The sequence below is a fragment of the Haplochromis burtoni genome, unplaced genomic scaffold (genome assembly GCF_018398535.1).
Source record: "Haplochromis burtoni strain Fernald_Lab_line unplaced genomic scaffold, NCSU_Asbu1 Contig_221, whole genome shotgun sequence".
In the NCBI taxonomy this organism is placed as follows: domain Eukaryota; kingdom Metazoa; phylum Chordata; class Actinopteri; order Cichliformes; family Cichlidae; genus Haplochromis; species Haplochromis burtoni.
Genome location: NW_024582582.1, coordinates 658,311 through 684,688, shown reverse-complemented (window position 1 = coordinate 684,688; position 26,378 = coordinate 658,311). Strand labels below are relative to the sequence as shown.

At 39.9% G+C, this 26,378-nt stretch overlaps 2 protein-coding genes across 9 annotated transcripts in view; one reads left to right on the top strand and one right to left on the bottom strand.

The window, feature by feature from the left end:
* The window catches only part of setd5 (SET domain containing 5), a 30,484-nt gene extending 27,530 nt beyond the window's left edge, over positions 1–2,954 (top strand). For all 5 annotated transcript variants that reach the window (XM_014338834.2, XM_014338832.2, XM_014338836.2 and 2 more), the window contains one exon: positions 55–2,954. The gene's annotated coding sequence lies outside the window, so the exon portion shown is untranslated. The remainder of the gene's footprint in view (positions 1–54) is intronic.
* A 4,234-nt stretch (positions 2,955–7,188) lies between these two features.
* The window catches only part of lhfpl4a (LHFPL tetraspan subfamily member 4a), a 30,880-nt gene continuing 11,690 nt past the window's right edge, over positions 7,189–26,378 (bottom strand). The window contains exons 2-5 of one of the 4 annotated variants that reach the window (XM_005938599.3): positions 20,058–20,294; positions 17,498–17,514; positions 16,043–16,075; positions 7,190–11,089 (exon numbers count right to left, since the gene is read on the bottom strand). In XM_005938599.3, coding sequence (XP_005938661.1) covers positions 11,036–11,089; positions 16,043–16,075; positions 17,498–17,514; positions 20,058–20,294 — 341 coding nt within the window. In that variant the 3' untranslated portion in view covers positions 7,190–11,035. Of the gene's footprint in view, positions 11,090–13,348; positions 16,076–17,497; positions 17,515–20,057; positions 20,295–26,378 lie in introns of those variants that run through there. The other 3 variants (XM_005938600.3, XM_042226637.1, XM_042226638.1) reach the window with 3 other exon arrangements.

Genomic DNA, 26,378 nt, shown 5'->3' with positions numbered 1-26,378 from the left:
GTGTGTGTGTGTGTGTGTGTGTGTGTGTGTGTGCGCGCGCACGTGCGTGCGTGTGAGCTGTGCATCTCCTCAACCCCTGAGGCTGCAGTACAACAGGGATCAGGAGTTTGGGGAGGGCAAATGTACAGACCTAAGAAGAACAAGGACTTGTTTGAGAATTTGTCCCATATTATTTTCTGTCTTTTCTTTTCTTTCTTTTCAGAAGAATAAAAAATAATTAGCACATCCTGCACAAAGATGAATCATTGACTTTGGACATTATTAGCAAATCAGAGGGAAAAGTGATTTGGCTGACACGTTCAGAGAAAAAGAAAACAAAGAAATCATATGTAAGTTGAAATTGTTGTTCCTCGAGAGGCTCGATAATGTCAGAAATGAAAACCTTCCACACAAATGTCTGTACAAAGTTCTACCACACCTGTGGTCACTGTGGTATCCAGGTTGGAGAAATGCTGAAATGCATATGTAACTAAAAGCAAGAGTTACAGTTTAAATATCTTGTTTGTTTTGGTCGAGGTTACTTGATTCGGCGAGTGGCCGAGTCTGTGCTGCAGTAATTGTTTAATTTGGTAAGGGGGGAAGACGACCTGTTAATCATCCGTTATATAGATGCATTAGAGAGACGGGGAGTTTGAGCTCTCCCTAAAAACTAGGATCATTCCATATAATTACCAGCTTCCGTTTTCTCAAACATGAAACCAGCCCATTTCCCCCCAGCGACCCAGCCTGCCTTGGTGTTATCTTCTGTTCTCTCACCTCACTGGACTGTTTTGGTTTCACTTTAGGACTGCTCTGATATTATACTTGAGAAATACAGCTCTTTTGATTCATGGTGCTGCATGTTTTGTTTTTTTTGTTTGTATTTGTTACGATAAGTTTATAATCCAGTTATGTTCCACCCCACAAGGCTGCATTCATCGTTTTTGTTCTCCAAATCTATACACTCATGCAGGAAAAAGAAGTTTATTAGTGGGGCTATATTTCTAAGCCAAGCTGTTGGGTTTTCATACTGCAGAGTTTGTTTTTTTTTTTGTTTTTTTTCCTCTTGTCTGACCAATCGTTGCATTCCGTGTGACGCTGAGGGGAAACGGGGGCGAGGATCTCCGAGGGAGCATTTGGATTGTTTCTAAAACCTAGGTGAAGAAAAAGCTGCTATCCTCTCCTGTTGGAGCTGCTTCCCTTTCCACAGAATGCTGTATTTTGTTTGAATTTTTTCCTTTTTAATTACCAACACATACTGACTTGTGAAGAAAGCGACGGTCCCCCATCGGCCGCAGCAGGACCTAAGACTAATGTCAAGGTGACAAGGGTGGCCGCCTGCTCCCTCACGTTTTTCATTTAGGACCGGATGTGGGGGGGAAATGGCCACGTTTGCGTGGACGACTTCAAGGACCGAGGGGACCAGTTGTGCAACTGGACACCACCACACACCACTACAGCTCACCACCCTCTCCCCTCACTAACACACAGGAGGGTACTCATTTTACATGAATGTTTGACAGATATGGAAAAAAATAAAAGTTGTGACCCAAAATTAACCAGCACCTTAAACTGAAAGAGATACGACCTAAAAAACACAATAGGACATTATGTATGATTATGTGTACTTGTATAGAAAGAAATGTGATATAGACTTGTATGGAGAAAATATCGTACACTGAATTTACCGCATGATCTTTGTTTGTAGGGTCTGAGTGACCACCTTTTGTCAGATGGATGGAAGCAAATCATTGGGTCTGTTCTGGGGTTCCTCCAAAATCCAGGCGCTGCGTTTTTTGTTGTTTTTGTAAAGATCCTTCTGTTGGTTTGCTTTTATTTTTACACAGATCATAGTAGTAACTATTTCAATTGTTCTCCTCCAGAAGATTTAAAAAGCAAGAGATGTAATGCATTTTGATAATAAAACAATCATGATGGTAATGTATTTTGAAAACTACCATTGTGATGGCATCTGAGGGAGACTTCTTGTGTGATTTGCACCTGTCGAGCTGTCTGAGTGGGATTTACATTGTTGGGGCTTGTACGATAGTTAAAAATGGTCAATTTTCCACAGTATTATTGAAAGCATTGCAGTCTGGTTTCAGCTAGCAAAATGTCTTCATTCATCTCCATTAACAGGGTTGCTTCTCTTTCAGTTAATAGTTATCAAATGTCAGTGCAACATAATCACTTTGCTTAACCTGCTAGGATTTCTCTGGCTAGAAGAGTGTTAAATTTGCATATGAAAGTTTCCGAATTTATACGAAAAGGCGCTATTAGACAAATATAAATACAGAAGGGTTGATACAGCCTTTCAAAGAAAAACTCTGGTTCTGTTACTTGCGCTTTATTTTTAAAGGTGGTGATGCATTGAACCAGGTGAAGGTTAGAGCATACTCATGGAAATGAGTGTCAGTGGCTGATGGTTTGGTTCATGCAATTTATACAGGAGGAATGCACTGGCCTGTGGAGTTGGATGGGATCATTTTCTGTATATGCTCAACTGTTAAGAACTATTATGCAGCTTAAAGGTTTAAATGTACTTTTACTGAGTTTTCTTAACTGCATCAGTGTTTCTCAGTGCCGTCTCTCTCCACTAGAGGGCAGCATTGAGCTGCAGACTAATGTAAACACAAACGACCCAAGTGAAAGTCAGCTTCTTCATTGTCACTCTGATCTGATAGATACTCTAGCTGTGTTTGATCATATGTTCAGTCTCAAAAGTTACAATATGCACTTATACATAGCAACGTCACGGTGACAAAAAGCGATAGTTTCTATGGATGTGACAACCATCACTGGATGTCACAATTTCCTCTCTTGATTTTCAACAGCTTGCCCATGGAGCTGTTAAATACAGTTATTTAGGGTCTTTGCCTCACAATATAAAGCGTTTGAGGCACCTCTTGTTCTGATTCATCACTACATTAATAAAAATGAAATGAATTAAATATTATGACAAAACAAACCCTGAACTTTTCTGACCTTTGGAGTTGTTGATGACGCTTTCCAAACAAGTTTTGAAATTTAACAATGAGGTTATATTTTTACAAAAGCACATTTCTCAGTTACAGCATCTGCTAAGTTGATTTGATTTCAGTGTTTTACACAGATATATAGTTTAGTACGGTGTATTCAGTTTTATCTGCGCTCATAATCACTATGCAAATCTTTCTGTAATAGGTGAATAACACACTAAGAACATCATGCTCTCAGTTGTAGAACTAAATGAGTTACAGCAAATAACCCATCAGTGACCTGAAGAGTTGCCTTGACGGTCTCTACAGAACAACTTTTCTTTTCTGTTCAGTATAGAAAAATGTGTATTCCTTTACTGCAATCAGTTTCACCCAGCAACAGCAAACATCCTGTAACCACTTGCAAACCAGTCGTGGAAAAAGGATTTTTCCCTCATGACCAATAGTTATCACGTGGCCACCAGCTGATCAATAGTCTCCTGCAAATTGATGGATGGTTATTGTTGCCAAAAACAGGTTTACTGCACCCTTTGTCCCACTCACATTATACTGACACTGCCAGTGGACTTCAAGGATCAGAGGCAGCAGGGAGAATGTAACGTGGTATGTAAATGCAAGAGACAAAGGGTTTCTTTTCTTGGATCTGCATGGCAGCTGCACTGGTGTCGCTTTAAGTGAGAACTTTATGAACCTCATAAATCGGTTTGGGGGCATTCCTTGGAGATTTTGAGGTAAATCTCTGGAGAAGATCCTGGACTGCTCTGTGAAAGGCATGTCTGTAGCAGAACTGGCAGACTGTAATGGAAAGTCTGCACTTTTATTCTAATGACAAATATAAGTGTTATATCAATGCTTGTTTGTGGGATGCTGCTATAGTTTTCTGGGTTGTGCCACTTTCGAAGCAGGAAGATCAGTTACACAGAGAAAGGTCGCTGACTGATGTTTTCAGTTTTGTCAAGCCAGCAAATGCAAAAAAAGAACTTTGTTAATTACCAAGACCACACTGAGGGGAAAACATACTGCAAAGGCAGTGGGTTGTCACACATGGTCATTTCACACCACATTATGCATTGAAACACTGAAGTACATAACTAAGTATCAAAGTAGTTAGGAATGTCCAGCACTCTACCTGACCCTCCCTGAGGCAAACCTGAAGGACCACAGCTGCTCTCTGAGGTGACTGCTCCAGCCTGAGCAGATGGAAGGCTGAGAGAAGGCACAGCAAGGAACTATGTTACTATTCAGCCAGTAGTCTGGACACACTGCACCACAACCACGACAGCAGCGATCACCCACGACTTACTGTGTAGCCTGCTGCCCCTGGTCATTTTTTAGCTGCACAGTCAGGGTTAGAAATAACAGGAAACATGGCTAACCAACACAGGGGTAGAAAGTTGTGCCAGGACATGATGATAAGCTGAGAAATACACCAGTTAAGTTCGACGCATTTGTTTATGTAGTTTCATATAAATTTAATGAAATAAAAAACTATAAGAGAAAGCAACTGTCTGAGTACGGTCAGGTTTATTGTGTCTCTCTAAGCTTGATATTACAGCTTTTGGTAGGGGGAAGATTCATAAAAAATGTATAGAGTTTATCTGCGGTGTTAGAATTATATTGGCAATTGTCATTTGTACAAATACTGTCACATGCGTATTCTATTCAATTCAATTCAACTTTGTTTGTACAGCGCCAAATCACAACAAGGTGCTTTATATTGTAAGGTAGACCTCACAATAACACATACATAGAGAAACCCAACAATCATATGACCCCTTATGAGCAAGGACTTTGGTCACAGTGGGAAGGAAAAACTCCCGTTTAACAGGAAGAAACCTCCAACCAGGCTCAGGGAGGGGCGGGGCCATCTGCTGCGACTGGTTGGGGAGAGAGGAGGAACATTTAACCCTTCCAAGATGGCGTTACACCTTTTCTGACAGCTGGAATGATCATCTGTTTACAACATCACAGCAGTCATAAGGAATTCCTTCCCTGTAGCTGCCATGCTATGAAATATCCAAGGTGGCTCAGGTGCACAGGAATTTGGCCTTTCAAAACAGAAATCTTCAGTCTTACAGTTGCGCTGTACCACAAACTCCACCCTGCTGCCACAAAGGCAGTTTCACCCTCAGTGGGGAAGTTCATGAGTTTTGATAACAAACCAGGCACCGAATGCACTGCTGTCACATTTGGGGCCAAAAGTCCGTTTAGGTTAGATTCAATTCTTCTTTGTTGAGGATTCTTAACTCTTTGCTTTGTTCCTTGATAATTCAGGGTCACGATTCCCAAGCATGTCTTTCATCCTGTCTTCCTTCTCTCTCCCCAACAGGTCGTGGCAGGTGGCCCCGCCCCTCCCTGAGCCTGGTTTTGCTGGAGGTTTCTAGTGTTAAAAGGGAGCCAAAGTGCTTCCTCATAGGGGGTCATATGATTGTTCAGTTTTTCTCTGTATGTATTATTGTAGGTCTACCTTACAATATAAAGCACCTTGGGGTCATTGTTGATGTGATTTGGTGCTGAATTGAATTGAACTGAACTGAATTGAAAATTGATCAATTCAACATAGCAACTAGCTGGCTAATGTTGTTGCTAGCAAGATATGATCTGAAGCCAGAATTTGTTTTGCTCTCATTTTGTGTTGGAGTCCGTGTTGTGTCAATTTCCAGACTGGTACTGGTCACCATGGGCACTGACAGTTGAAGAGAGGCATCCGCAGTCTCTTAGAAGGGACCCAGAGTGTCACCAAAAGTCTCCCTTTTTCTAGAGCATGACAGTCCAGACAGTGCCAGTAAAGGGCATTTAATTAATCATGTTTGAGAAGATTCAGGAATCCAGGCTTCACTAGTATCTTATCTAAGATCAGCTGGGAAAACTCCTGTTAAAAGTATGGCTAGATGGAATCACTGGTTCCCTTACATGAAGGCTTCTCATTGACATGTTGACAAATTGAAAATTGAAATTGAAATGTATGTAAATAGAATGAAAGACTTTAACTAATGTTATAACAGTCATTCATCATCAATTGATCAGTATTAACTGTAAAGACATTTCCATTATATTTCATTTGAATCATGAGCTTTGCTCCTGTGTCTGTAAAACAGAAATTAAAAATTTTAGTTACTGGTTTATTTTTTTATTTTTATTTTTTTAAAATGACACTAATGGTGATAAAAAGGTTATATGGCACTGGCAGCCATGCTGGACTCTCCACTCTGCTCAAACATTCCTGTTTCACTACTAGAGATGGGCAGTAACGCGTTACTGTAATCTGATTACTTTTTTCAAGTAACAAGTAAAGTAAGGGATTACTATTGCAAAAACGGTAATTAGATTACCGTTACTTTCCTGTAGGAACGCTGCGTTACTGCGTTACTAAAACCGTGATTTTTTGCGAGAATGTCTCACGACAGTGACGTAAGCGAGTGCGCCGTTAGTGACAACAGCTGTGTGCAGATCAACAATGGATCACATATGAGTGTGGGAGAGAGTATGAGCGTGCAGCGTTTAAAGCGTGGAAGTACTGACCTTACTTTGAGTTTGATTCCATAAAAAGTGACAAAAACATTAGCGTCCATCGTGCGTGGGAAGAAAACTTCTTTTTACAGCTAAAAAAAACCCTAAACTTCCAAGCAAGCACCGAGTAGCTACGACGTAATGGGAAACTCACAGAGAAACTCGCGGATTCTTCCACTGACCGCGGCACACCTGCACCAGGGTAAACCTCCGCCTACCGCACTCCTGCTTTACAGGTGAAAATAGAGCAACAGGACCGCTGAGTCTTTGACTTTATTTATTTTCTGCTGTGTTTTACTTGCATCTATTTGAAAGAGTGAGTGTAAACACAAAAAATATTTTATTTTATGTGCTGGAATGTGCAGAAAATAGGTTTAAATGTTAAACTAATTTATTCCAGTCAGAGAATGTTGCATATAATTAAATTTTTGCTTGATGCATAAAGTTAAAAGATTAAAACTGATAAAACAAGTTAAAAAAAGAGACTTTTCCATTTGATTACATTTTGTATGATGGATTATGTAGAAAAAGTAGAATTGCTGAAAGATCTATCGCTTTATCACCTCTTCAGGTTGTAAATCGTGTTTTTAAAAAGTAACTAAGTAACTAAGTAACTAATTACTTTTTAAAATAAGTAATCAGTAAAGTAACGGGATTACTTTTTGGGGAAGTAATCAGTAATTAGTTACTGATTACTTTTTTCAAGTAACTTGACCAACACTGTTCACTACACAGAGACATCAGAGCATCCCATAACCAAACTAACACTCAAACAAAGGCAGAGGAAAAAGAAAACAAGTATAAACCAATCACTTTCATCTTGATTAGGTACAATTAAATAACAGTCTTGGGAAGGAAGGAAGACCAAATCTTTTTTATTTATATATTTATTTGCATGGATGTGTCTTTGACATATGACTCATTCAGAGCAGCTCAAATGCCATTGCTGAGTATGCCACAAATTATTCAAGGAAAACAAATCATAGCAAATACCAATTTACTTTTGCTGTTATTAGTACAACTGTTGAATTGATTGGAGGAAGATAGGGTGGTGTATAAGTGGAGGACGGTGCACACAAGTGGACTACATCTTATGTAGTAGGCGCAATCTGAAAGAGGTAGGAGACTGCACGATGGTCGCACAGGAGAATTTAACTAGGCAGCAAAGATGGTAGTCTGTAGGATCACTTCAATCATCAAGAGGAAGCGAGGGCAGAGGCTCAGGAAGGAATTGAGACGTGCTCTGGGTGGAAGGGAAGAATTACAAGCCGACTGGGAACATACAGCTGTAGTGCTGAGGGAAGCTGCCAAGCTGTTTGGTGCATCCTCTGGACAGAGGAAGTATTGGAAGGTTAGGCTTATGGGAAAGAGAGAAAATCTATCTGCTTGGCCAATCTATCAATTGGCCAGGCAGAGAGAGACTGAGATGGAAAAGATGTGCAGTGGGTTAGGATGATTAAACACAGAAATGGAAATGTGCTAATGATTGAAGAGTCTGTTGACAAGACAGAAGACAGAAGAAATACTCCAAGGAACCGATGAATGAAGAAATCAAGAGTGAGAGGAGGATAGATGGTGGAGAGTTTTTGAATCAGGAAGTGCAGAGGATTAGTAAGGAATAAGTGGAGGCAGCTATGAAGATGATGAAGAGTGGAAAAACAGCTGGTCCAGATGACATAGCTGTGATGGTGTGTGAATTACCGGGAAACTGGTGGAAATGTTAACATGTAAGGAGCAGAGATGAGTTTAAATACCTGGGGTCAACCATCCAAAGCAACGGACATGGCAAAAGAGAGGTGAGGCAGGGTAGTCTTGGTGGAAATGAGTGTCAGGGGTGATATGCGATAGAAGGGTAGCAGCAAGAGTGGAAGAGAAGGCTTACAAGGCGCCAGTGAGACCTTACTCCATCACGATAAGAGGCTGAGGTGGAGGTGGTCGCAGAATTTTAGATGTTAAGATTTAAATTCAGATTGACCAGAAAGGACAAGAAAGAGAAATGAGTACATCAGAAAGATATCTCTGAGTGAGCGGTTTGGAGAGAAAGTTGGAGAGAAAAGGTTGAGATGGTTTAGGATGTATGCAGAGGAGGTTTGTGGATGTAGTGCACGGGGTTGGTGTGACAGAAGAGGATACCAGAGACAGGGAGAGGTGGATGCAGATGATCTGCTGTGGTGACCCCTAAAGGGATCAGCCAAAACAAGTATCAATACATGTGTTGTAAACATATACTTGCTTGTGCAAAAACTAGTTGAGAAATCTGTACTGGAAACTTTAACCCTGAGAAAATCTCACAAAAACTAAAGATCCTTTGGTGCTCACATGTTCTTAACTGCTCCAGTCACGCAGGTATTCAACCATTGAGGATCAAAAGTCAAACTAATATTACTGCAGATATTATATGATGATTGAACTGGATAAACAGAAGAGAACGGTTTGATGGATGAGTGTTTTAATACACCTCAGCAGGAAAAAGGAAAAAGACTCCTGAGGCTGACAGAAAATGAAAGGACATCTATCACTTGAGATGACTGTGAGTGCAATATCATACCACTAAAATGCTCAGGAAACTCTTCCAAAGGTTAAATCTGTATACTTTCATTCATTGTATGCCTCTGTGTGTCTGCCACTATACCAGCGTTTTGAATATAGATTATAAATTTAATGCTCTTGATGATGTCCTAGTATTTTCTAAAGATGCCCAAACTGACAGCACTAGCATCATTTGCCTCCTACAAGCGACACTGATATACAAATCCAAGACATGGTTACTAAATAGCTTTGATATGTGGTCAAAATTGAGGTAAGATCAAAGCCTGCCTTCTGACATCCCATTTTAAAGTTTAAAGAAAATATACTGTAAAATGTACAATTCATGAGGAAAACAGATAAACAGACTTCAGTGACTTTAGCTGGTTAGCTATGGCTAGCCCACATCCCTTTTTTCACTGAATAAAAGAGATGCTGTAGCTTCTTAACTGACTTTGTTGAACATCAACTTTACAACTGAAATTTACGTCATGGTGCGGAAAATATTAAAAACAAACAAAGAAACTTTCCCGGATAGGCGGAGTAATCCTTAAACCAAGTAAAGTCATGTCATGTGACTTTTTTTTTTTTTTAGTTTAAATGCCTTTTACAGCATTTAATTCATGATAAATGATCAAACTAGCCCCTGACTATAAATGGGCGCGCTAACTAAAGCATCTTACAGACTTTTGCATTATTGGTAATCACCAAAAGAGATTTTCCACAAGGGCCACTTTAAACCCCAACAGGATCCTAAATGTTCCAAAGTTGTTTTCTTTCAGAAAATGATCCATGAGGTTTTTTTGTGGTTTTTATTGGATCGTCCTGATCTGAACCTGTGTTGACTTTCTCTGTATTCATGCAACATCAGCACTAGGGTATTAGTGCGTCCATCAGAATCTAGATTCTATTTGATTATTCACTGACTTTACAGAGCTGTTGGATTAAATCTGTCTGATTTTCAGGCAGCAACTTGGAAAAAGCAAGTTTAAAACTTTAAAAACATCTAAGTAAATAATGATCACGATAGTCTTTCTTTCCACCTTCTCATTCAGTTGTGCCTTCCAAAATGAAAATGCCTTGTATAATCATCATGTCAGCCAATTGTCTGTGTCCATATAAGATTAGCTACACAGTATGCAATTCTTTTTCTTGTCCTCTCAATACTCTTCAACTGCTGGGCATGTAGCAGGACAGTGCAGCAGACAGAGGAGTCTGAGCCCCAGCATCGTCTTTCAGGCCTGAGATAGATGCAGCATGCAGGGCTGTTTTTGGACATACAAACAGAACCCAGCTGAGGAAGCAGAACAGATATCGCCCCTTTGATGAACAAACCCAAAACTGTAATGTTGTGAAATACGAACGAATGAAACAGCTGGTTTTGGCCATCTGTTGGTATTATTACACACAGAGTAAAGGACAAACACATTATACTGGTAGCAGCTGATGAATATGTTGTTTCACGTATGGGCAACAAAATGCTTAAAAGTATGTATTTACCTATTTCCATAGAAACATGTTTATTTTGACGTTCCCGGGCTCAGGCCGTGTCGTGTACAAAGAGAAGTTGAAAATGAACCTGAAAAAGACTTCAAAATGACACCTCGTCTAAATTGTACAAAAGTTGTTTCATTTCTTTTTTGTTATGTCATAAGTAGCACCTGTGTGCTTTTACATACGCACTTCTTCTTTTGACTTTTAAAGCTGTAAAGTGGGTTTTTTTCTTCATTCAATAATCACAGATCGTTAACTCTGTGAGCTTTGATGTAATAACTCCATGGAACAATACGAGTGTGTGTTTGCGAATGATTTTATCCCAGAGTTTGGTAAAGCTGATCATCCCACTTTCTCTCAGGTTTTGTTTCTTCTCAAACAGTTTGACTTTGTTAGATTAGTCCGTGTCAGTCCTGCTTAACAAACTTTGACCTCCAAAACCCAAACCAAAAGGGTTTCACCTGAAGAGCTTAGGACAGGAGATGGAGGAGGTGGAGTATCGGGGAACGAGGCACAAAGCTGGAAGAGGAGGAAGAGATCTTTGGTTCTCAATGGAACCGCTGAACACAAAATCTTGGATCCTTAGTTTCTTGTATTTCAATCTGGTTAAGAAAGAGAGAGAAAGAACAGAGACGGTGTCAGGACAGCAGCATCTGAGCTGAGAAATGGAAACTGAAACATGCCATGAGAGACAAAGCAGGTATGTGCCAGGACTCATTCTTGTCCTGCATGCTATATACTATTTTGTACTGGCAGGGATAGACTGTGCTTGAACACTGGGGTTATATGTCAAGCACAAAATTAGGCATCATTTGCACACATTTCTATCTCATATGCAACAGTTTAGAGTGGAAATGTCTCTGTAAAATCATGCACAATTCACAGACTGCACACATCTGTTGAAACAGAAAATTCCTTCCTCACCTTCAGTGAATTTCATGTGTTTGTTATTTTGTGAAGAACACCAAGACAATGCCTCCTATATTTTCTGAATAAAATCTGATATGTATCTGAGAAGATATGATGTGAAATGCCCAACCTGTCCTGTCTCACAATGCTAAAGAATCCAAATATTCCTGGATCCAGACTTCTGGACTCTGCGTTTTGAAGCCTCAAAGTTAGTGGGGTTATTTTTGGTATATAGTTGGCACATTTAGATGATGACTGCATTCTAAAGCTTCAGGTATAAAACACATATAACTGCTCATTACTGCCAAGTACCAGACTAATAAAATACACAAATTTCACTCAGCACAACCACACAGCAGGTATTATTATTAATCGACAGCGACATTCATGAAGACCATAACCACTATCGAGCTGTTATGATGGATTAAATTATTAATAGAGTCCAAGATTTTTGTTCTTTTTTGTTTGTTTATTTGTCCCGGACTTCAGACAGTCTTCAGCATGAATGTTTTGGACTTCAGACAGTCTTCAGCATGAATGTTTTGGAGTGGGATGTACCACAGAGAAGTGTCACGCCTTGTAGTTCAAACCAGCCTGCGATCTTTCTGTGAACCAAACCGTGTAGTTTAATAAAGTTATTTAAATTGATAATATCATATCAAAAATAGCTGTTAGTGTCGAAATCTGTTGGCAGTTGAATATTTTCCCTTTAAAAGTGGAAAAATAATTATTTTGTATACGAGACCCAAATGGATCCATATGAAACCAGACGGATGTTAGAGGCTGTGACTACTGCCTGGTATGTGGCATTCTGACATTTTCTAGTATTTTCAATTCTATTCTTCCGTAGATCAGTTTTGCACGTTCATTATTTTCCTGCTGACTCCACACACATTCAGCCAAGACTGACTCTTCTTTCCTCTCCTATTCTGTTTGGTGTTGTAACCTTTTTCAATTTAAATGAGTGATGTTAAAATTCAAATGACTGTTGGAGCTTCCTTTGTTTATGTCACATGACTGCAAGTCAAAGTAGGGGAACTGTCACAAGGACTTTGACATATGAATCAGCAGGTGGTGAATAAAAGGCCAAAAACATACAGAAACATTGTAATGTGACAGTTTTTCTTACAGATTTTGCAGCCTCATTCTGACACACTTTCAATGTAATTTTATCCTTTAGAGCTGCTATGTCTATTTGAAATGCATAAACCTTCATAGTTCTGCCATGAGATCTTAGGTCTTTAATGTTTTATTAATGTTTATTGATAACTCAATGAAAAAAATGTTTCTTTTGATGGATTAAAAGAACCGAAAACTATTGTAAATGTCACAAATACAAATGGGAGCAACTTACTGGCCTGTGAATACCAAGGTCAGATCAAGTTTAATTAAACTCAGTTAAGCAAGCAGCAGTCTGATTTGAGGCATCCATTATTTAGCCAGTCACAGCTGCCCCTGGATGAACCTCCTGTTTGTCACAAACAGGCTGGATGGGGAGGGATGGGGGTTGAGTTTGAATGTTGCTGATGAAGGCTGCCTGTGGAGAAGGATATTAATAGCTCCAGCACTTACCGGATGACTCATTCTTCAAGCAAAACCGTCGAATGAAAATGATTTTTTACACAAAGTTGGTTGGATGTTGGGTGAGATGTGGAGGTTATTGAATATTGTATTATCTGTTAGGTGCCGCACCTCCAAGAAATACATACGTACTGGACCCAGTTACAGTGTGAGGGGATTTGTCTTGCACATTATGTTTCTTGACATCTATGTATTTTTGTAAACACTAAATTCTCTAAGCCTGGTTCTGCTGGAGGTTTCTTCCTGTTAAAAGGGAGTTTTTCCTTCCCACTGTTGCCAAAGTGCTGCTCATAGGGGCTCATATAATTGTTGGATTTTTCAGTGTATGTATTTTTGTAGGGCCTACCTTACAATATAAAGCACTTTGAGGCGACTGTTGCTGTGATTTGGTGCTATATAAATAAAATTGAACTGAATTGAATTAAATTCCTACTGTATCAGATATTTGACGTGGTGGGCCTCATCACAACGGTAAGGCTAATATGGTTAAAGCTGTCAAAGAACTTGGAGTGATAAGGAGGAGAGCTAAAAGAACATTACACTGCAAACACCAGCATACAGCTGCAAAGTCAATGCTTTGCCATTTTAACTGAGGACCACCAGTCTTTTAAAGCATAGGTTCAGATTTACATTGCAATAACATCAGTGCTCCAAAAGAAAGGACAGCACAACATAATGTATTTACACACAAAAGCGCCCCTGTTGACCATTATGAATAATGCAGCCTAACTAGTAAATAAAACCCTCACTCCAAGAAATCTGAGATGTGTAAGATTTAAATCACTTCTCACAAACCCACAAATGATTCACAGTAGAGCATAGAAAACATATCAAGTGATTAAACTGAGACCTAATATTTCATGAAAAATATAGCTCATTTTGAATAAGATGGCAGCAATACTGTCACGGCTGGGTTCTCTTTTGTTTTCTTTGTTTTTCTCAGTGAATCTAAGCTTCAGTTGGAATGGTGGCTCCACCTCTGGGCAGAGTATTGTAGACTGTACTGTCTTCACTCCTGTAGTGATAATCGCTGGAATTGTCACCTGGAATACTCACTTGCCTGCAAGCCCTCTGCCACTGGTCACTTCCCTCTTGGAATCGACCTGCCTCCTAAGATACCCCTCATGTTTATGCTCACTGCCACGTAAGACTGTAGTCCACTCACTCTTGGACATAGTTCAGTACCTATTGAGCCCTCTCGTTTCACTCTGGATTCACTCTTGTCCCTTTGCAGAACTCCCATTGTTGATCCTATTAACCGTGAATTCAAGCTTCCTCTCAGTCACCTTTGCATTATTTTTTAAATGATTTTGTGCAAATAAACTTAAAAAAAAATGCAATCAGCTGGAATCCGCTCTTAACAGTCCGTAAATATCCATGGAGGTAACCAAGGAGACCAGCTGCTGGACTAGTGAGGAAACCTATTCCTGCCTGATTCTGTTTTAATGCAGTGCTGCAGAGATTTCTCCAGACTGGCTGAATCTCTTGATATTATGCACTATATATGGTGTGATATTAAATGTTTTCACAATTTGAAATTGATGAACATTATCTTGAAGTTATTGCAGTTTTTTGCTGACTTCTCTTGTCTTTGGAGAAGCTGTCTCTCCAGGGTCACGTTGTGGTCAATGGTTGTTGGACATTTGATAAGATACTTATGTGGTCATATTAAGGTACATATATTTCTACTTATTTAAGCTATGTGTTACATTTAACATAATTTTTAACTTCTTTAACAATGGACTTTTCCTAATTTTGGGATATCTTAAGTTCTTTCTGTTAAACAGAACTGAGAAAGGCTTTCTTTCCCTCTCATGGTCTTCCACTCATCCAAGCATTCATGCGTCTCATGTTTGCCATTTTTTAAACAAGATCAAATCATCTGACATTGAAAATCAACTCTCACATGTTTTAATGTTATTTTTTTCCAGACTACAGGGTATCTTACTTGTTCTGTAAAGAACAGATACATAACATGAGGAATCTGTAGACAAGGCACAAGATTTTTTCATCTATCTCCTGTTTAAGCATAGAACATGTAATGAGCAAAAGGACTACGTTTTCTGAAATTCAATCTCAAAACCATCGATTATTATCGGCCAATAACTTTGCTTTTTATTAGCTTTTAAAATTGTAAATTTTGAACTAGTGTCCTTGTAATTAGTATCCGTCATCTACTACCTGGATATGATGGCTATACCAGAGGCCCTGAAAAACTGGCTGTGTTCCCCTGTGGGAAGGTAACACATTCCCAGAGTAGTCACCTCTGTTTCTTCATATAGAGTCAAATCCACCAGAGAGAGGGAATGAACCCTTTTGTCAAAAAGCAATTTATGAGGGATATGAAAATTGTCCTAATTTTATGATAAAATCATAATGAATAATTGATCATCATGATGATCATAATAATAATAAAAAAAATAATTATTAACAACAACAACATGGCCCTGTGACAAATTGGCGACCTGACCCGGGTGTACCCGCCCTTCTCCCTACAGTAGCTGCAAACCAGCACAACCCTGAACTGGAAGAGCATAAGAGAATGGATCAGTGCCTTTGGGTTTAATTATTCAGTTATACACTGAATACTTAAGGTATGTAAAGTGCAACCCACAGCCCTCCTTGAAGCAGTAAGCCAAAAAACTAAGGACGGTCCCAGCCTTGACCAATGAGAAACATAGCTGGCGTGGGCCAGTGCTGACCAATGAGAAACATAGACTATATATATATTGGCCCCTATGATGGCTGAGAAAGACTGCGGTAAGATCCTGTTTGACGTCCAGATGCAGGTGGACGCAGGAAGATGACCATATTTCCAAAAACTTTGAACACTTTCCTTTAACATTCAATTTGCTCTAAAAATTACTTTCACTTTGTAAATTGTATTGAGCATTTTCTTTGACAAGGAAGCTAATTAAACAGAATTACAAAATAAGGATAAGTAAAAGTTAAGTGCAAAGTTTCTCACAAGACAGGAAAGCCATCAAGTTCTCAGGCATAACTGATCAAAGCACATGCAAGGAGAACATGCTGGAGATTAACTCGACAAAACTGCAGTGTCTTACACCATCCATTCGCAGAGGTGGACCAAGATGGAGCTAAAGGAAGGAAGGAAGCAGTTTTAATGTAACACTATGGTAACTAAAGGATCTCACTGTGCACGCATTTTGAACATTTCACATTCATGATGGTCTGCTGGTTTGTTTAGTGCTAGTAGTGATAGATTGCTATCCCATCAATGACATTGGTGCTTAAATTAAATCAACCTGACATCGCATGAACACCATTGGATACAGCCGAATCCTTGAACTTAAATCCTACTTCTTTTATTAAAAAACAAAAAAGTCATGATCTCAAAGAAAGAAGTGAAGAAAAACTCAAGGATATAAGTGTTTCATAGGCCGACGCCAATGAGCAAAACCGAGGCATAAGATGGAAAATGCAACAGTAATTTTCATAATGGACTGGATCTCTGAGTGGTCAGATGGTGGATGCACCTCGTTAAATTGTGCATCATTTGCTTTTATTTCATAAAGGACATTTCAGTATATCTTTTACTAATACCGGAAATTAGAGCATATTTCATAGCTTAAATTTAAAAAAAAAAGACTTCAAAGAAGCACTGTTGATATTCACAGTACTACCTCCAGTGATTGTAATCACAGAACCTTTCCTGTGACACACCTGTCACCCATTTATGTGTGCAGAGATTTTTAAGTGGACCACACACATTGACGAATATACACAGAAGCTTGACATCCTGCATCACGCACAGTCTTCAGTGAAAGGCCTTTCCCGACTTGACGTCTTGACACATCCACTTGCAGTGGGTCCCGCTCCTTTGGGAAAACGTGCCCGGGGATGTTTTGCTCTACATGTGACCACCCACTAAATTCTTTCGCATTTCTAGCTCTGTGCTTTTTATTTTAGCCTGCATTCACTCAAGTCGATACACGAGTATACAAGAGTCTCTAAAGTGAAGGAACACCATCGCTCTCGTGAGGACAAATGCTAAATATCTGACCTGACAGCAGGTCAGCTGAAGCTCAGACTGAAAAGAAATGGTTTACTGTGCCATTTTAAATTGACATAACTGGCAATTTAAAACAGACACTATTACTTGACAAATTGATCGTGACTAAATTAGCGATTAAGAAAAATGCATGGATATGCACAGGATAGTAAGTATTGAGACTCTCTGAATCATGTTGTAGATATAATTTTAAATGGATACCGTCAGTTTTCAAAAAGGGTAACAAAAGTAGCAAAAGTAGTGGCTCATCAGCCACTTTTCAGCTAATTGAAAATCTTATTGTATTGCTTTACTGGCAATACAATAAAAGAAAAAACTGAAATGGGATACCGAGCAGCATGTATTTCTATTCTAAATAATAACAGGATATTATTCAGACTAAATCTGAAGAGTTTAGTGTCTGTTATAATCATGATGTGATAAATACAGTAAATCAACCATGAAACCACAGACTGAAGACATGATGTACTCGTACATGTTCACTTACCCTTGACACAACGAAGTCTGTGGAAAAGAAACAAGGACAAAGGTCACACTTTGATTGATTGAAGGTTGTTGAATGAAAACATGTCTGGTAGTGGCTGTGACCTGACAGCTTTTAACAGTATTCTAACTTTATTTAGTATTAAATAATTATGTTATGAGATATCCAAATGTGACGTAATGTTTCAGTTTGTGCACTGACTGATTTTTAAAGCTTGCTGCCTGCCAGAGCTTATACAGAATTCACTTTTCAAATAATACTTGACTGTTTGCGGTTCATAAGAAGGGATCAATTACTATGTTTTTAAAAATCTTGCAACAGCCAAATACTTCATACATACATAAAGGGAGTTCTGGTCACATAGTTAAGTCACTATATCAGAAGTGCCATCACTGTCTGTGAGTGCCAATGCAGTTAATGTACTCCAGTCTGATAATCTGTTTGCTGAAGGACTTGTCAACACTCCTACTGTAATACTCAATTCAGTTCAACTCAAAATGTATTTGCACACATTGATTTAGCACCAAAACACAATGGAAGTTACCACAAGGTGCTTTATATTGTGAGGTTAGGTATGTTCTCCTTGTGCCTGTATGGTTTCTACCATGAAGGCCTCCAGAGAGATGCAAGTTAGGTTCAGTGGAGACTCTAAATTTCCACAGGTGTGGGTCAGTGTAAGTGGTTGTCTGAATGTACTCTGCTGATGAAAAGCAAAAGCAGAACCAACTTTCAGACAGAAGCTTATCCCAGTTCTTGTGCAGTTTATTTTCAAGGCTTAAATGAGAATCACACGATTACAGAGAGTGAAATATTATACAGGAAGCAATTGCTCATTCAGGTATTGCTTTAGTGCTGATAGCTGGTCACTAGCACTCTGTTGAAGATTTCCCAAGATAAGCCTCTAATGCATTTACTGCCTCTAATGTACACTATATTTCCAAAAGAATTGGCTTGCTTGCCTTCACATGCATATGAACTTGAGTGACATCCCATTCCTTGGCCCACCATTTGCAGATATAACATCTTCAGTTCTTCTGGGATGGCCTCTCCCTTAGAGATAGGGTGAGAGGTTCAGCCATCCAGGAGGGGCTCAGAGTAGAGCAGCTGCTCCTCCACATCGAAAGGAGCCAGTTGAGGTGGTTCGGGCATCTGACAAGGATGCCTCCTGGGTGAGGTGTTCTGGGCATGTCCCACTGGGAGGAGGCCCCGGGGCAGACCCAGGACTTGCTGGAAAGATTATATCTCTCAGCTGGCCTGAAAACGCCTTGGTGTTCCCCCAGACAAGCTGGAGGAGGTGGCTGGGGAGGGGGAGGTCTGGGCTTTTCTGCTTGGGCTGCTGCCTGCTGCCTCCGCGACCCGGCCCCGGATAAGCGGAAGAAGATGGTTGGATGGATGGAAGTCTTCTGGGAAAGCTTTCTAAAAGGTTTCTAGAGTGTTTATGGGATTTTTTTTTTACTGTTCTTCCAAAATCACATTTGGAAGATCAGAGGCTGATGTTTTACAAGAAGGCCTGGATCACCATCTCTGCTCTAATTAATCCCATTAGGTGGAGGTCAGTACTCAGGCTGGTCAAATTCCTCGACACCAAGCTCATTCATCCATGTCTTTATGGACATTGCTCTGTGCACTGGTGTGCAGTCATGTTGTCAATCCTGGAAATGTTCCCAACGTTGGAAATGATTATTTGGAGCATGAAATTGTCCAAAATGTCTTGGTATGCTGAAGCATTAAGAGTTCCTTTGACTGAAACTAAGGGGCCAAGCCCAACTCCTGAAAAACAATCCCACAACATAATCTCCAAATTTCACCAAACTTCACACTTGGCACAGTGCAGTCAGACAAGTACTGTTCTTCAGGCTACCACCAAATCCAGATTTTCATTTGGATTGCCAGACATGGTGTGATTCATCACTTCAGAGGGCACAACTCCACTGCTGTAGAGTCAAGTGTGCTTTACACCACAGCATCTGACACTTTGCATCGTGCTTGGTAATGTAAAGCTTGGATGCAGCTGCTCAGCCACGGAAAGTTATTCCATGAAGCTCTCTAAGCGCTGCTCACTAATCTGAAGGGCACATGAAGTTTGGAGATGTGCCGCTATGGACTCTGCAAAAAGTTGGTGACCTCTGCGCACTGAGCTCCTGAGAATGACCCATTCTTCATTTGGATTGGTTAGTGAAAACTTTTGGCAATAAGGTTTTCTCCAGAAAATCTTATCTTTAACCTGAAAAACAACTCTAATAGCCCCAGTGCAGTTTGTCACAGCCAACGTCTGGATTTTGGCTTGGTTTTTAAATAAATGATGATAATAATATCTGTTATTGTTCATATGAGGCTGCATTTATCTGCTATTGTTGTGATATGGTGCTAAATATATATCAACAAATATAAATAAAATGGAATTGAATGGAACTGAATTAGTTTTTATTATGTCCTGATATGTGAAACCTTACATTTTAAACATTGTGTACTAACCTTTTGTCATGAATTTTCTACATAACATAATGATGCTCTTTATTTCCAATGAATTTTTCTGCCTTGGTTTGTTTTCTCCAATCCTCACCTTTGTTTTCAGCCTTCAGCTCCTCCTGCAGGAAGTCCCTCTGCCGATTGCCCAGCACGAAGGCCAAAAAGGAGAGGATGAGGGCATCCAGCACGCCGATGATAGCCAGAATGTAGGCCCAACGAACAGAGCAGTTGCCCAAGGTATACTTTCCAGTGTCCTCACCACACATGTCCTGGATCACCTCTGCGTCCCAGCCATCCGGGAAGATCATACAGCCAAGCACGAGACAGATGGCTAAGAAAAAAAGAGGGAATGTAGGCCAGCAGTGAGCAAAGGGATTACTCAATTAATAATTACTACAAAGATGTGATAGATAAACAGTAGTCACAACAACCTGAGTGGAACTGTATTTGTCTTGTGTGAGACGGGATTTTGTTAGGGACCACGTATGATATCATGCAGAGTGATGGGTCAAAGTAACAGATGTGTTACATTTAAAAACAGCTCATGACGGAAAATGTCAAGGCTGTAGGACCCAAACGCATGATTCATAACATGAAGGAATAACAAAAAGGCTTTCTTTGCTGTAAGACCCAAACACAAGGAAACCTAACCTAGAACTGGAAACTAGGAACTGGGACTGGGACTGGAACTGGAACAGAAAACTAAGAAACCGCAGAGCACAGACGACACACACAGCAATGTGGGAAAACAACGATGGGATATACAGACATAATGAGACAGGGAGGAAGCCGAATGAACGTACTGAACACAGGACTAGGGACTATCAAAATAAAACAGGAAACATGTTTCACAAGGTGTAATGTTGCATGTTGTAATTGGCATGTTTTAACTTGGTGTGTTTAATTATTTTGCATGTGTTGCTGTGTTTTATTATTTTTGATAATGTTGTTTTATTCTTACAGTTTTATTGCATGCTTTTATTGTGACATTTGTTGACCTGTTTCTGGAGAGCACGTGCCCCCCCATACTCCCCCGCCCATGATCGCTTAACAGTTTGGCACACAGATCATGTGACACACCTGTGAGAGATCATTGCCTGGAAAAACTGCAAGGAGATTGACCAATCAGGGTTCACCTTTTGGCCACTGAAGGCCAATAAGAGGGCCTGGCAGGACGGATGAGAGTCATCGGGTGGTGAGCGGCGGCTAACGGGCAAAAGGACTAGGGTGATGATGAGGGTGATGATGGTGGTAATGGTGGTGATGGTGGTGGTGATGGTGGTGGTGGTGATGATGGTGACGGTGGTGATGATGGTGATGATGATGGTGGTGGTGGTGATGATATGGATGATGATGATGGTGATGATGATGATGGTGATGATGGTGGTGGTGATGAGTGATGAGGATGATGGATGTGATGGTGGTGGTGATGATGGTGATGATGGTGGTGGTGATGGTGATGATGATGATGGTGGATGGTGGTGGATGGTGATGATATGGTGATGATGATGGTGATGATGGTGGTGGTGATGGTGATGAGATGATGGTGATGATGATGGTTGATGATGATGGTGGTGATGGTGGATGATGATGATGGTGATGGATGGTGATGATGGTGGTGGTGTGATGATGATGATGATGGTGATGATGATGGTGGTGATGATGGTGAATGATGGTGATGGTGGTGATGATGATGGTGATGATGGTGATGATGATGATGATGATGGTGATGTGTGGTGATGATGATGATGATGATGATGTGATGTGGTGATGATGGTGAGATGATGGTGATGGTGGTGTGATGATGGTGATGATGGTGATGATGATGGTGATGATGGTGATGATGATGGTGATGATGGTGATGGTGGTGATGATGGTGATGATGGTGGTGATGGTGATGATGGTGATGGTGGTGATGATGATGTGGATGATGATGGTGATGGTGGTGTGATGATGGGATGATGGTGATGATGATGTATGGTGGTGATGGTGATGGTGATGATGGTGGTGGTGATGTGTGATGATGTGATGTGTGATGATGATGATGATGGTGATGGTGATGATGATGATGATGGTGATGTGGTGATGATGTGTGATGATGGATGGCGGTGATGGTGATGGTGGATGATGGTGATGGTGGTGGTGATGGTGATGATGGTGATGGTGGTGATGATGAGTGATGATGATGATGGTGGTGGTGATGGTGATGATGGTGATGTGGTGATGATGATGATGGTGGTGATGATGGTGGATGATGGTGATGGTGATGATGATGGATGGTGGTGATGGTGATGGTGATGATGGTGGTGATGATGATGGTGATGGTGGTGATGTGGTGGTGATGATGGTGATGTGGTGATGATGATGGTGATGATGATGGTGATGGTGGTGATGATGATGGTGATGATGGTAGGTGGTGATGGTGATGGTGATGATGTGGTGATGATGATGGTGATGATGTGATGATGGTGATGGTGGTGATGATGATGGTGATGATGGTGATGGTGGTGATGATGATGATGTGATGATGGTGGTGATGGTGGTGATGATGATGGTATGGTGATGAGGTGGTGATGATGATGATGGTGATGTGGTGGTGATGATGTGATGGTGGTGATGATGATGGTCATGGTGGTGATGGTGACCACGAAGCAACGCCGTGTAAATAAATGAAAGTGATTGCTCTCTTTCTTTCTCTTTAATTATTCGGCTAAGGCCAATGGAACTTTTTTTGTTTTATTGTTTCTACATAATTAAGTTCTTGTTGGCCGTTGTCTTATTGTTTGTTTCTATGGTAAATAAATTTTATTTTAGCAACTTTTATTAGTTTTATTGCCTTGGCTCTGTTTGGCTTATTGTGACATTAGCATGATGCATACATTTTCATGGCAATATTTTCTTTGCTGCTGAACACGATGAGCTTCATTACTTAGAATGAAGCAAAATGAAAGCACTGATCAGGCAATCTGCAAATTCTTCCTGGAGAGTCTGGCTGTCATGAAGCTTTTTCCTTTGGTTGCTAGCACACAAAATGCAACTACAAAAATGCAATTTTGTAGCCACTGAAAATTAAAATTAATTGACATACAACACACACAAGACAGCTGTGCATTAGTTACATCACAGTCACATTAACCATAGGACATCTTTTTGTACAGAGGTCACAGACCGTATATAAATTCCTCCATGTGTACTCAACTGTAAATCTCCACATTACATCTGATGGCCCTGTTCTTGTGACCATTTGGATCACTTTTTTCCCTATTTTGAACTACAAAAGGATGCATCTGTGGAAACTTTGTGTGCGTGTTTATATGTGCATGCCCCCATAAGGCCCAAGTGATCCCTTGGTGTGTATGGGCCCAGCTGACGTCAGGCTGGCCCTAACAGATGGGTCCCTGAATGCCTCATTTACTGGACTATTGCTACTATTGAGAGCAGCACAAGGCAGAAACCCCCCCAGAAAAACTTGTATGAACTCAAAACGTAGGAACATGCAGGAATGTTGAGGGTTCAGCTGTTATAATGGACACTGAGCTGCATTCAGTTTACTTCAACGATAACAACACTATCCAAACACTCCATGTCTCGTTATAGACTGTGTAATAATACAGTTAACTATTATAGAAGGATTTGCATTTTTAAATTCATTTGTGTAAATATCTGGATAGATGTTTATGTTAAATTTACTAACAAAACAACAACATGTAAATGGTTTGTGTGAATGTGTGAAGCTCTAGGCATGGAGAGTTTTTGTAAATCTGGACTATGCCAGGGCATGAAGTAGAACCATTGCTCTGCATCTCCACCAGAAACAAAGAGAGAAATTTGCTGCCAACACCTGAACAAAAGCAGCTTCGGTGAGTGGTTTCCCCATTAATTTATTATTTCTAAGAAAATCGATTAATGGTCTTTATTAATTAACGGCATAAAAAAAAAAATCATGGTCTAATAGTCATTTTAGTTATGATGCCAGACATCCCACAATTTTGAATTGGTTTCTGGGGATGTTGTTTCTGAAATACTAACCCAAATGAAACCCTCAATAAGCTCAGCTGATATTTTACCCACAATCTAATTTGTTAAACTCTTTGACTCTATCGATTCCTCTGCGGTCCCTCTAAATTGCTCTTTGCCATCAGGCTGTGTTCCAGGCTACTTCAAACACGGTGTTGTCCAACTCCTGTTGGAAAAACAAAGCCCAAACCTGGACTTGTCACTACCCATGGGCTATAGGACCATTTCAAAACTTCCTTTTATTGCCAGAATATTAGAAAAGCTTGTTGGGACACAATTACGGAAAGTTTTGAAGTAGCAAAACTTTCAGTGTGGGTTTCAGAAAGTTACATTCCACTGGAATAGCTCTCCTTAAAGTCCTCTAATGACCAAATATAAGTGACTGTCCAGTCCTTGTTTTGTTGATAGAGGAGTAGACAAACTGGCTTTCCAGGCTAAACGATAATCTTCTAAATTAGTGGGAGATGCTAGTTCCTCTTCAGCTTATGCCTTATCTGGTTAAGGTACACATTTGAGAGTTATATCAGGGAGTCAAATAGTCGACTACTCTTGTGAGAATTTTGGATAAAAGGAAGGTCGAAGATTGTTTAGCAGTTTAATTACTATATGATGAAATAAAAACAAATGTGCAATATAAATGTCTGAAAGAAGTAGATTTATCAAATGATCCTAGATATATCACCCCTAGAGTCAGTGTCAAAGGGACTCTAAGTGAGAGTTTCTATGACAGACACTGCACAAGTATGATCTTTGTACCTCAGTGTTTACCGGCACATTTAAAATACGTCATCTAATTTATGCAGTTTACTTCAAAAGCAACGACAGCAGGTTTAATGTGCTGTTACGAGTTTTTCTCCTGCCTGTATGACAGAAGTGAACATTCACTTTTAATGATTCATCCAGACTCATTTTAATCCATGTCAGGAAAGCTGGGGAGGTCCCCTGTGTGAGTGTGTCTCTGAATGTGCACTCATGCATATTAGAAAAAAAAATCAATGTAGGTTTCCTGTGAGTTAGCTCACTGGTGTGAGAGACAGTTGTGTGAGAGACAGTTGTGTGTGTGTGTGTGTGTGTGTGTGGTTTCCAGACTAGCACAAACATGATCCCATTTTTGTAGCATGATACTTTGATGTCCTCATATTCCTGTCACTCTTCTCAGTGTGGGGTTTAATTTAGCCGCTCTCTGCTGTGGAACATGACGCTAATAACACAGCTGTGGCCTCACTGAAAGCTTTGCTCTGTCTTTTTCTTTTTAAATCTCTACTTGGTGCATGGACTTCCCCAGCTACGATGAGCCCCTAGGACTCCGTAAGGTTTGGGAAATACAGTTATTTTGATTACAGGCTGCATTAAAGGTACCGTGTGAGGGTTTAGACAAGGCATAATAAATCTGAACCTTTCTTGAAGTCTAATGTGCTGAAAGCTCATAAAATTAATCTTTTTTTTTTTAACATTTCATTGAAATGTAAAAAATATGTATGAATTCAATACTACAAGTCACAAGCAAGCACATCCTTTTTATATGAGACATACAAAAAGTATGTGGTTGGTTTTTGATTTAGATCTTCTAGTTTTACAGCTAATTACATGGAAATTTTGCTTAAAACTTTTTAATCACTATTACCTGATAATTTACATGGATAAGTCTAAGACCTCCTTTGTGCAATGGCCATTAGAAGAGCTTTTCTTGCTTTAATCTTATTGAAATAACCCTCCATTAAAATTGAACCCCCACAAAAATTAGAGCCTATTCATTATTTTATACATGAGCAATCTTCAGCAATAGAGGAAATAATAATTTTCCACACAAGCCAGTCAGCTATTTCAGGCATGCAGTAGATCTTACACAGAGCAATGATTTGTTCTTCTCATATCCTATACCAACCACGCCCTCCCAGTTCAAGGATTGATTTAAGCTGAAGAATGTCATTTCTCCTGTCAGTGCCATTGCTGCCCTGTAGCCACCTTAATATCCACCTGTTATTCATCCTGCTTTCCCTGTATCAGTCATTTTTGTTGGGAGAGTTGAGCTTCAAGTGCATCCTGCTGCTGTAACAAATAAATGAGAAATAACACCTGTTTGTGCCGGCATTATATAAGGGACAATCACAATGTAGCTGCTGTCAATTTACAAGGATTCAAGATTTACTGGTTAGAGGGTCATCAGTAACAAATGTTAGTCTCAGAAAGGAATGCTTAGCATGCAATTTAAAGAAATAAAAACAAGCATTAAAAAAAAATAAAAAAAATAAAAAAAATAAATAAAAAAAACCCCCAACAACCTACTGTGTGCGCGTAAAATGCTCATTGGATGTACTGGTCTTCCAAAAGCTATTCACTTCAGTTGTGTTTTATTAGGATGCGTTCATGTTATGTTGGTTTGAGCTGTGGTGACTCA